Source organism: Talpa europaea (assembly GCF_964194135.1).
Source record: "Talpa europaea genome assembly, chromosome: 5".
In the NCBI taxonomy this organism is placed as follows: Eukaryota; Metazoa; Chordata; class Mammalia; order Eulipotyphla; family Talpidae; genus Talpa; species Talpa europaea.
Window position 1 is genome coordinate 22429596 of NC_140071.1, and position 12077 is coordinate 22441672.

The 12077-nt window shown below is 38.5% G+C and overlaps 1 protein-coding gene across 2 annotated transcripts in view; it reads left to right on the forward strand.

Annotated features, from left to right (window-relative positions):
- NNT (nicotinamide nucleotide transhydrogenase) overlaps positions 1-12077 on the forward strand; it is a gene marked incomplete at its 5' end in the record, with an annotated part of 88515 nt that overhangs the window by 38188 nt on the left and 38250 nt on the right. Inside the window, 7 exons of one of the 2 annotated variants that reach the window (XM_084233172.1) lie at positions 344-477; positions 766-957; positions 2183-2336; positions 5240-5401; positions 7286-7396; positions 9787-9932; positions 11413-11608. In XM_084233172.1, coding sequence (XP_084089298.1) covers positions 344-477; positions 766-957; positions 2183-2336; positions 5240-5401; positions 7286-7396; positions 9787-9932; positions 11413-11608 — 1095 coding nt within the window. The remainder of the gene's footprint in view (positions 1-343; positions 478-765; positions 958-2182; positions 2337-5239; positions 5402-7285; positions 7397-9786; positions 9933-11412; positions 11609-12077) is intronic. The other variant, XM_084233173.1, reaches the window with a different exon arrangement.

Below are 12077 nucleotides of genomic sequence, written 5' to 3' on the forward strand. Positions count from 1 at the left end.
CGCTACCAGGGAGGCCCAGTGGCTTATTATTATACATTAAAAAATGTCAAATGTTTATCACTTCATGAATAATGCTGGGTAGAAACCAGGTGGGAAGAGATTTCAGTGTTGAGCATATTGCAAGGTTTGCTTTCTGGCTAACTCTCCTGTGTACTGGCTTGCTGCTCCTGTTCATATTTCTTGGGAGAATGACCAGTCTTACCTGTGTTACAGACTTTAGGGGTTTCTTGAAAGAGTTGAAATTATAGATGTTCAATTCCTGAATGTCCAGAGACTACTGTAATAACTTGAATATTGAGTTTTGAAAAATTGTAATTTGTACTGTTTTCTTTGATTTTATTAGGTAAAAAGGCTCCAGTTTTATTTAGTAAAGAAATGATTGAGTCAATGAAGGAAGGTTCAGTTGTTGTGGATTTAGCTGCTGAGGCTGGCGGAAACTTTGAAACCACTAAGCCAGGAGAACTTCATGTGCATAAGGTACAGCAAAATGCTTCTTGCTGTGTACCAGTTCCCATATTTTTAGCGGTTTGTGAGAGGGTCCTTATTCCTTTCAGTCTATAGGGAAGTTGAAGCCTGAAATTTTTAAAATTAAAAATAGACACGTTTAAATCTCCTTTTGCAGTGTGTACTTGTTTGTGAGTCTATTTACATATTTTTAAAGATCGGTAATTTCAAAACTTAGCTCAGACTATGAATGAGAATTGTCCCAAGAAGAATGTGAGCATGTGGTAATGCCCCTTTTTGACTATATTTTTGTTTATTTAGGGAATTACTCACATCGGCTATACCGACCTTCCCAGCCGAATGGCCACGCAGGCCAGCACCCTATATTCTAACAACATCACTAAACTCCTGAAGGCCATCAGCCCCGACAAAGATAATTTTTATTTTGAAGTGAAAGATGACTTTGACTTTGGTACAATGGGTCATGTCATTAGGGGAACTGTGGTCATGAAGGTAAGTGAGGAGAACTGTTGCTTTTTGTGTGGCCAGTGTAAATGTATTTTAGTATTTCTGGTTATGGGAAAATTCTATTTTGGAATCGAGATATATTCTAGTAAAGTATTGATGTATTGGGTTCATGCTAATAAAATTGTTTAAAAATGCAGAACAATTTAAAGAAGGATATGGCAGAGACTTACATGCATATGATTCACCCAAAATATGTGTCACTTTTGAGAAACAGAAACAACAACAAAACTCCAGAATTGAATAAAGTAAAATTAGATGTTTGCTTTTGCTCTCACCTATCTGCTTTTAAGGTTTTGTTTTTCCATATATGTTCTATATACATTATTTATCCATGTATTATGTATAACACATTTTTTTTTTTTTTTTTTTGTGGGACCCTTGCTGGTGGCGGGGCATTGTACTGGCGCTGCAGAGGCTGCGGGCAGCCTTGCAGCCCAGCGCTCAACCACTGTGCTACCAGGGGAGGCCCATGTATAACACATTTTTACATACTCATGTCATATGTATATAAAATGATGTTATGAATTGTATGAATTTTTGTCTCATATAAAGTTGCTTTATTTTTTTTTAATTAATAAATTTTATTTTTATATTCCCCATACAATTGCAATCCCCCCATTCTGACCCCAATCCCTCCCCTCCCGCCCCCCACCCCCCAAAAAGTGTCTCTGGTTCATAGTTTTTTGTTGATTTTGATTTTCACTTTCTTATAGTTATTCATTTTCCTGGTCCCTTATTTAAGTTTTCTAGATTCCTGCTATGAGTGAGACCATCCGGTATTTTTCTTTTTCTTTTTGGCTTATTTCACTGAGCATGATCCCTTCCAGTGGAACATTTTCCCACCATTATAGCCATCTTCTGTGTTTTTAATATGGAATGTTATTTATTTTTATTTTTATTTATTTTTTTTTAAAGATTTTATTTACTCATACAAGAACTGGGGTACAGGTCAGAGGTGTGGGAGGGTGAGAGAATTCACCAGAGACAGAGTGGGGAGCAGAACAGGCAGACAGACCGAAGACACTGCTAAGGGGAGCTGCTGGAGAGGCTGGAAAGGTCTGCTGCACCATGTGGGTTTTTCCCTGGCTGGCCAGGAATTGAACCACGCTGCAAAGGCTGCGGACAGCTTCACAGTGTTGCGCTCAATCACCTGTGCAACGGGGATGCCCGAATATGTTATTTTAAATGCTATTTTTCTGATTTCTGCTAGGATGGTGAAGTGATTTTCCCTGCTCCCACACCAAAAAATATTCCTCAAAGTGCCCCAGAAAAACCAAAGACAGTGGCTGAGGTGGAAGCTGAAAAGGCAGCTACAGTGACACCCTTCAGGAAAACGTTGACAGCAGCTTCTGCTTATACAGCAGGTGGGGATGCCATTAATAAGGATGTAGTCCTGATAATTTGAATTCTATAAATAATGTATTGATTGTTAAAATTACTAATGAAATGTTGGTCTTCTTTGGATTCCATTTGGAATGGGGCCTGCTAGAATGGGGCCTGTGATTTTTCATAAACAAGTCACTTGTCCCACCTCTGTGGAGTTGGGACTGCTCTGATCGCCTGCCCCAGGAGGTACAGGCACTGGGCCACCCTCTGGAATGAGTATGTGTGAAATAATATACAGACAGTTAATATTTTTCTTTTTATGGGAAGTATTTTAAATAAATTCGTTATATTTTTGGTACATCAAATATTTTGAGCAGTGATGTACATCAAAGTATATTGATTTGAAGTCCATATAAATAATATCTATTAATTTTTTTGTGGTTTATAAAATATCAGTTGTGATAATCTGCATGTTGGATAAGAGACTAGGTAACCAAATGTTTGTGCTGAAGAATCAACACTATGCTACAGGTATAGCCTTTGAAAGTTTGTCTGATATTTTCAGTTATTCCTTAGTTAAAAACTCAATTTAAAAAATTTTATCTTTCTCTTCAATTTAGTATAAGTTCTTTGTTTTTTTAATGCATATTCATGAAAAACTAAAGAATTACTGCAAAATAATGATAAATATACATTCTGGCTCTGACGTATTAGTCTAAAATATGAATATTTGATTTTAAATTGCTTTTGCTGTCATAGAATGAACTAAAAATGTTTAGATGTGCTTAGGACCAAAACAAAAACAAAAACAAAGGCAAACTATACAGAATTAAGGGCCAGCACTAGGCACACAGAATTTTTGTAGTCTCTGCATTCTTCAAATTCCCTTGTGAGTCCAGATGTTTTAAAGCTAAATATGTAACTCTCCTTGAATAAAGAGCAAGTCTCAGCAAAAAGACTGAAAAATCCTCCAGTTGAGAACAACATTGTGAATAGATGGGGCAGTGTCCCTGTTTGCACTTGTTGAAAAACAAAAATGAACCAGGTTATTGTATTGTAGTTCGAGTTTATTATCAGTAAAGTAGATTTGTAAATTTCCCTTTCTCATTGCGATTATGAGGAAATATAACAAGGCATCTATGATTCATTTTTCTAGGTTTCTCATATTTGTTAAGTCAAAGTTTATCGCATTTTAATAGTTATGAAAAATGGCATGTTTCAGTGAATGAAAGAATCACTATTTGTCTGTCAACTATCATCTGTCTACCTATCTGTCTCATTACGTGTATTTTTTTTGATATGTATGTATATATTTTTTCAAATTTTGAACTTTCTCCTTTATGTTGAAAACCAATGTTTTTCTCGTATGTGTTAGAAGTCTATTACAATGACATTCTTCAAAGAATGTGATTCGCTTTTTTCCTCTGTTACGCAGAGTATAGAGATAACACTTTTGACATTAAGTGTAATATAGAAAAGACATTATCTTATTGAACAGTTAATAAGAAAACCTTCAGATGTATGGTTTCTGTCTTGGGTGCTCAACACAGTGGGATGGCGCTTATGATAATCTGGTGCTTCTTGATTAACGTAATCATGATAATAACCAGTGTTTAGTGAGTGCTTGGCATTGTGCTAAACACTTTACATGTCTTAACTCATTTATTCTTTATAAAAACCCAATGAGGTGGGTATAATATTATTTTCCTTTTCCAGATGAGGAGAAAGTGGGTCAGTGATATTACAGATGAGGACACTGTAGACAGAGAGGTTAAGTAATTTGCCTAAGATCACACAGCAAACAAGCAGCAGACCCAGGATTTGAACCAGACAGTCTGGCTTAAGAAAACGTATTTTTAACTAAAATCCTGTATAGCTTCTCTAATGTTAAACTGGAATGCAAAACAATATTCTATCTCTCCCCCCAGATGGTTAACAGGCCATGCATTGGTATCCAGATATCATTTATGCGGGTGGGAAAATACAAATTAAGATTACAATCTTATTGAATGATTTCAAGTAAAATTAATGTCAATTACTAGATGTTCTAATGGTGCCATTTATATAAAGAAATGGTACATATCAAGGAACAAAGTACCTTATTCAGAAAAGCTAAATTTCAGCTTCCTTTTCATCTGCTATCACTCTGTTTTGACTGACCACTAGGTAACCCTTGTATTGCAGAACAGCCATCCACATGTTTGCTATTAGGAAAGGCGATAATTAAAGATGTATGTTCAGAACTGACTGTTTGTATTCTTCACATTCTTAATTTAATTTGTATTTTTTCTCCTTTGCTTTGTAAAACCCTGTTTGCTGACTTGGTGTTTAGGCTGGAGATGACTGCTCTCGCCAGCAGTCCAGTCCAGTTTCGGGAGCAATTGCAAAACCTCTGTCCCGGGTGGGTGGAAGCCATATGTTTTGGGGAGGTGCTGGAGTGAATGAAATCCTTCCTACTCTTTTAAAATCCCTCTTCCACAGCCAAATCTGAGAGTGACATGAAATTGGCCTCACAAAAGTCCTGTCTTATAAAAGTTGTGTCTTGCCCAAGTAGAAAATGCTTTGGTAGATCCCTTTAGGCCTGTAATTCTGGAATAAAAACACTTGTACAAACACATGTGGCATTGTCTATAAAAATTAAAACAGGGAGGAGGACAAACTACTCAGAGGAAAATGTGCGATTTGTTATTAAGGTGACTTGAGTATTTTACTACATCTTTACAATTTATTTTATTTTGGGAGTGTTGGTCACAAAGTAGAGTTGTTCATAATCCCTCTGTGTGTGCACCCCCACTAATTTATGAAATATTATAAAAAATCTGATTGTTATTGGCAAGAGTGTGGAATTTAAAAGCATTGATAATTCCAGATGCTTGCGTGTGTGCTTTTAATCTTCCTGAGCTAATCAGATGTCAGCTCACACTTTCTCCTCTTTCTTTAGGTCTCTCTGGGATGCTGGGTTTGGGCATCGTGGCTCCTAATTTAGCCTTTTCTCAGATGGTGACCACTTTTGGCCTGGCCGGCATTGTGGGGTACCACACCGTTTGGGGCGTGACCCCCGCTCTCCACTCACCACTGATGTCCGTGACTAATGCAATCTCAGGTTTGTTTCTGTCTTGTTTTCCCTCACTGTAGGTTTTCATAAGTTTATTCAAATCTAGGAATGCTTTCGACGAGGCTTATAAGGTGTGTGTTTGCAAAGTGTATCGGTTGGCATTTGAGGTCATGATTGTGGGGAATCAGGCTTTTGGAGGGGGTAGGAGGTGCCCTGGAAGCAAGAGACTGAGAAGTCTGTTGGGCCTTTGGCTGCTCCCATTTCAAGCAATTCATTGTCACTGTTATTTCTTTCAGTTGTGATTGCCTTTTAGTTTATTTTGTTTCCACATATTAAATAGTTTTATTTGTAACTTTCAAAACATAAAAACAGACATAACTTTGTTTCTATTTGATTTACTCACACTTGAGTGAACAGCTGTCTCATTCATTTGAAACTTTATAAAAACCACCCCAAATGTCCCCCTTTTATATCTGAGTAATTTGCACAATTTCCTGGGATTTTGGGTTCTATAGTTAAGTTTCCCGCTTCCCGGGTGTGGTAGACAGTAGGCCGAGTGCTGAGTGTTAACTGATTTTTCCTTCAAATACATCACTCCCTGGGCCTTTGGTGCTGGTAGGAGAGGGTAGTCATGGAGAGAATGGAATGAAATAAAATAGAGTCCTAGTGACAATGATCTTTGAGAGACCTTTCAGAGAAGAATACAAAATGCAGGGCCTCCCCTGGTGGCGCAGTGGTTGAGCGCTGGGTTGCAAGGCTGCCCGCAGCCTCTGCAATGCCAGTTCGATCCCCGGCCACCAGCGAGGGTCCCACAGAAAAAAAAAAAAGAAATACAAAATGCAATATGATTTGTTAACATTGATCACCTCTTTAAAAAGGATTCCTCTGATAACATTTGGAAACTAGTGTTTCACAGAATCCTATTTGCAACATCCTTTAGGGCTTCTCTTTAGATTTAACTAACATTCCTAGCAAGTATACAGTAGGCCATGTGGCATCAGGTTTCCTTGAAGCTTATGGAACAGAAAACAGCTGGCTAGCGGGGCAGCGTCAGACATTTCTCTTCCATGTGAGCCTTTGGAGTGGCCCAGTTAGTGGTCCACATGGCTGTCCAGGACGTGTTCTTTTTTGTCCTCAGTGATGACTCAAATCTCAAGGGTGAGACCCACATTGGGCAGATGGAAGGGCTACCCTGGCTTGGAAGCCTCATGGTCCCAGTGGGCCTCTCTTTTAGTGTGGCCATTGCTGTAGCAGGAAAACTACAGGAAACACTCAATTCTGAGAGCCACTGTACTCAGGAAGCCTAAAGCTGTGGCTTCACCATCATGTTATAGTTCCTGAATAGTTTTTTCTAGCTGAGATGCGATTTATCTACCAGGGGTCCCTTTTTATCATCAACTATATTGTTTGCTAGCATTATTAATTTATGTCTACCAGGAGAACAGAACTAGAAAGTTAAAGGAGGTCACATTCTTTTTCAGAAGAAAAAAGTTTTGTTGGGCCTCCCTGGTGGCACAAGGGATTAGGAAGCAACCTATGCAGCTATCTGCAACCACTGCAGCACGAGTTCGATCCCTGGCCAGGGAGCTACCCACATGGTGCAGCAGACCTCTCCTGTCTCGCCTGCTGCTCCTCTCAGCAGTATATTTCAGTTGATCTGCCTGTTCTGCTCCCCACTCTGTCTCTGGTGGATCCTCTCACCCCCCCCCCTCACCTCTGGCCTGTACCCCAGTTATTGTATGCATAAAAAAATCTTAAAAAAAAAGAAAAAAGTTTTGTTAACACTGCCACGATCACACTTCCATGGGAATGGCATGTGAGAACATCCTCCTTTATGAGGATGAGGCTCTGTGCATATGAGGCTCTTCAGCTTTGACATCTGATTGGGTGTCATTTCTATAGCTAATCACTCTGTTGATGCTTCCTTCCTAGGCTTGACTGCGGTTGGTGGGCTGGCGCTGATGGGAGGACATTTGTATCCCTCCACAACTGCTCAGGGCCTTGCTGCTCTTGCTACTTTCATATCCTCAGTCAACATTGCAGGTACGTGAATGTGAAAGAAGCCAGACAGCTATTTCCAGTGAGAAATAAATACAACAAATTTCCATGAGAAACAAATATAAATCGATAAAAATAGATCTTTTTTTCTTGACTTTTTTTTTATAATAAATTTTATTTTTATATTCCCCATACAATGTCAACCCCCCCATTCTGATCCCAATCCCTCCCCTCCCGCCCCCCACCCCCTCAAAAGTGTCTCTGTTTCATAGTTTTTTGTTGATTTTGATTTTCATTTTCTTATAGTTATTCATTTTCCTGGTCCCTTATTTAAGTTTTCTAGATTCCTGCTATGAGTGAGACCATCCGGTATTTTTCTTTTTCTTTTTGGCTTATTTCGCTGAGCATGATCCCTTCCAGCACCATCCATGTTGCTGCAAATTGCATGTGTTTATCTTTTTTGAATGCTGAATAATATTCCATGGTATATATGTACCACATCTTCTTGATCCAGTCATCTATTTTTGGGCATTTGGGCTGTTTCCAAAGCTTAGCTATTGTAAATAGTGCTGCTATAAACATAGGGGTGCAGGTGTTCTTTGGAATTGATGTTTCTGTGTCCTTTGGGTAAATACCTAGGAGTGGAATTGCTGGATCATATGGAAGCTCTATGTTTAGTAGGTCCAGAAATCTCCACACAGCTCTCCATAGTGGCTGGACCAGTTTGCACTCCCACCAACAGTGCAGAAGAGTTCCTTTTTCTCCACACCCTCGCCAACATTTGTTGTTGCTAGTTTTTTTTTTTTTTTTAAAGATTTATTTATTTATTTATACAAGCACTGGGCACAGTCAGAAGCGCGGGAGGGTGAGAGAATTCACCAGAGCCAGAGTGGGGAGCAGAGCAGGCAGAAGGACCGAAGTATACTGCTGAGGGGAGCAGCGGGCGGCAGGAGAGGTCTGCGCGCCATGTGGGACCCTCCTCTGGTGGCCGGGGAGCAGCCGGGGATCGAACCGGCGCCGCAGAGGCCAAGGGCAGCTTCGCAACCCAGCGCTCAACCGCTGCGCCACCAGGGAGGCCCTGTTGCTAGTTTTTTTAATATGTGCCATTCTCACTGGTGTGAGATGGTATCTCATGGTAGTTTTGATTTGGATTTCCCTGATTACAAGTGATGTTGAACATTTTTTCATATGCCTGTTGGCCATTTGCATTTCCTCTTCAGAGAAGTTTCTTTTTAGCTCTTCTGCCCATTTTTTGACTAGATTATTTTCTTTGTTGTTGTTGAGTCTCATCAGCTCTTTGCAGATTTTTGTGATCAGTCCTTTATCATTAGTGTTGGGTGCAAAAATGTTCTCCCAGTTGGTGGGGTTTCTCTTTGTTTTTGTTATTGTCTCTTTTGCTGTGCAGAAGCTCTTTAATTTGATGTAGTCCCAGCTGTTTATCTTTGCCTTCACTATCACTGCTTTGGGTGATGTGTCTGTAAAGATGTCTTTGATGTGCAAATCACGTAGTGTTTCGCCTATATTTCCTTCTATATATTTTATGGTTTCAGGTCTTATGTCTAGTTCTTTAATCCATTTTGAGTTGATTTTTGTGTATGGTGTGAGGTAGTGGTCAAGCTTCAAAAAATAGATATCTTGAGCAAGAATTTAATTTTGTCTTTAAAAAATGTTTCACTCAGCTATAAATATTCTGTGAAGTTATTAGTTATTTTTCCCAATCTGTAATTTTTTAGAAACCCTTTTGATACAGAATTTCCTCTACCCCCTCCAGTGCCCTAAAACAGACAAAATGATGTCTTGCTGCAAGTTAACTGGAAAGTTATTAAATGTGTAGTTTTGAAGTAAGTGACTTAGAGCTAGCACCATAACATCTCTAAATGAGTATAATTTGAGATAAAATTTTAGCTTTTTGCCTCATCCTAGTCTGTGTTTGTCCTTGAAAACTGAAAGCCTAGCATATCATTTGTTTGTGAAACTCATTTGATGCTATTTTATGGCCAAGAAATCTCTAGTTTGTCCAAGAAACCTGGTGTCTGTTGATAAGGTATTTATTTTCTTATATCATTTTTTATAGTGCTTAACAAACAGAATAATTTACTAGAAAAAAAATTCTGGCTTTTGATCTGTTGCATTCCCAAGATATTTGAATGCCTGTTTACTTTTAGTCATGCAGAAATAGTTGGGTCTGGTTTCTGATAGCAAGTTTTCTTTCTGAATATACGTAATTCCCTCCCCCTACCCTCCATCCCCGTTTAGTGGAGTTGGCTTGAATAATAGAATAACTTTTAATTTGGGGGGTTCTTAAAATGTTACTTAAAATTATTTTTATCCCTAGATTATAAAGATGTGCTTAAAATAGAAAAAAATACAATACTTTAAAAAATAATGTTGCTCCATGAGATAACCACTTTCTGTTTTCTATTTGCTTTGATAAGGTGGCTTTCTGGTGACACAGAGAATGCTGGACATGTTCAAACGCCCCACTGATCCCCCAGAATACAATTACCTGTATCTACTCCCTGCTGGTACCTTCATTGGGGGATATTTAGCTGCCCTCTACAGTGGTTATAACATTGAACAAGTAAGAGGCTCCTTTGAATATTTACATTTTTGCCACTGTGTTTTTTTTCCAGTTGGGATTAACATTATTATCAGAATCAAACTCGATCAGGCCAATACAACAATAACTCTAGAAACATCTTGATCAAGTAGATGAAATCAAATTCCCATCCCCTACGGGTCAAGAACCCTGGATTCTAGAGACAGATTTACCTGCTAACTGAATGTACAAATGTGGGTTTACCTGTATAGATAAGGTATTAGTGTCCTCTTTATGTATCTGGCTAGATTGTTGTAGGTATACAATGGAATAATCAGTAAAAATTAGAAACTTTTAAAATTAAATGCTGTTAGTCATGTTCCTACTTTCTTCTACAAATATGGAGCACCATCTCTTATGACCAAGAGATATTATGCCAATTAATTTAAAAAATATAGTTTAAAAATGAATGCTGTGTAGGGCCTCCCTGGTGGCTCATTGAGTTAAGACACAACCTATGAAGCTGTCCACAGCCTCTGCAGCACGAGTTTGATTCTCTAGGCTGCCAGGGAGCAGCCCACATGGTGCAGCAGACCTCTCCTGACTCGCCAGCTGCTCCCCTCAGCAGTGTATTTCAGTAGATCCAACTGCTCTGTTCCCCACTCTGTCTCTAGTGAATCTTCTCACCTCCCCGCACCTCTGGCTTGCACTCCAGTTCTTGTGTACATAATAAATAAAATAAATCAGAAAAAAAATAATGAATGCTGTGTAGAAAAACAGATATAATCAAATGGGACCTTGAAAGCTCCGGGTCTAAATATAATGATAATAGAGCTCAACTCTGTTCTTAACTCAGTATTTCCATATTTCTTTTTAATTACTGTGGCTAGGTTGCCAATTCTTTGACAGCAAAAAAAAAAAAAAATCATGTCTTTCTTTGTTTTTACTGTTTCCAACATGAAGTATTTGTTGAAAGAACAAAATCTTTTTGAGAAGAGTTGGAGTGGTGAGTCAAAGGGACTAATGCCTGAATCCCAGATTTTCTATTTACTGATCATTCAACTTTGGAAAAATCATGTAACCTCTTTAAGCTTTGGATTTTTTTTTGTTAAGAGAGAATGATGATTCTTTCCTCCTGTGACTCTCATAAGACTGAGTTACAACATAAGTGAAGTAGAAGGCATAATCCCTGGCATTTAAAACATCAGGGATTTCCTCTTTCATAGCATTTAGTTAGGTCTAGATCCTATAATTACATTTATATTAGGTACTTTATATGCCTTTATATATGCTATCAAGTCCAGAAGAAACCAATTTACATAAATGGTGTAATTACAAGTAGAATTTAAAGTATTTAAGATGTTAATATACCTAGTAGATAGGAAAATACATTGAAATATCAGAAGAGATCACATTAGTGCTCTACTGTCTGCAATTAAAATTGTCCTAAGAGAATCATGTATCCTAAAGAGCAGTCTTGACAAGATTTTTTTTAAATCTTTCTTCCCTTTCTTTGGAATAGATCGTGTACCTGGGCTCAGGTCTGTGCTGTGTTGGTGCCTTGGCCGGCCTTTCCACCCAGGGAACAGCTCGTCTTGGCAATGCATTGGGCATGATTGGGGTGTCTGGAGGCCTGGCGGCCACCCTTGGAGGCCTCTCCCCAGGGCCAGAACTGTTAGCTCAGATGTCTGGAGCAATGGCTTTGGGCGGTACCATTGGTAAGCTCTGCTTGGGTTTTGCCTTCATGTGAACCCTTGTCCCCTTTACCCATGAAGGCAGTTATGCTCGGACATTTAAGAATAATTATTAGTAGTAAGAACTTTTAATAGCACTTGAGTTTCTGAATATATATATATTTTCTGTTTAAGGCATTATGTCATTAATAGGAATTAATGGAGGAATTAAATTACCTTAATGGAAATTGCTTCAGTAAATATTGTTTTGGAGAAAATTCATCACAGTTGGTATAATTGTCATTCAAATACAAACATTTAAAAATACTGAGTCTATCAATTGAGTGTAAAGATTATTGTGCTGTAAAAATACTCTGTGATTTGTTTGCTTTTCTGATTTTGTCCAGTTAGCTGATAATAGAATGGGGGATTGGAAAAAAAAGTATGTGTACACACACACACACACACACACACACACACACAGCCGGTGTCTTTATTTTCTGTACAGCCCATG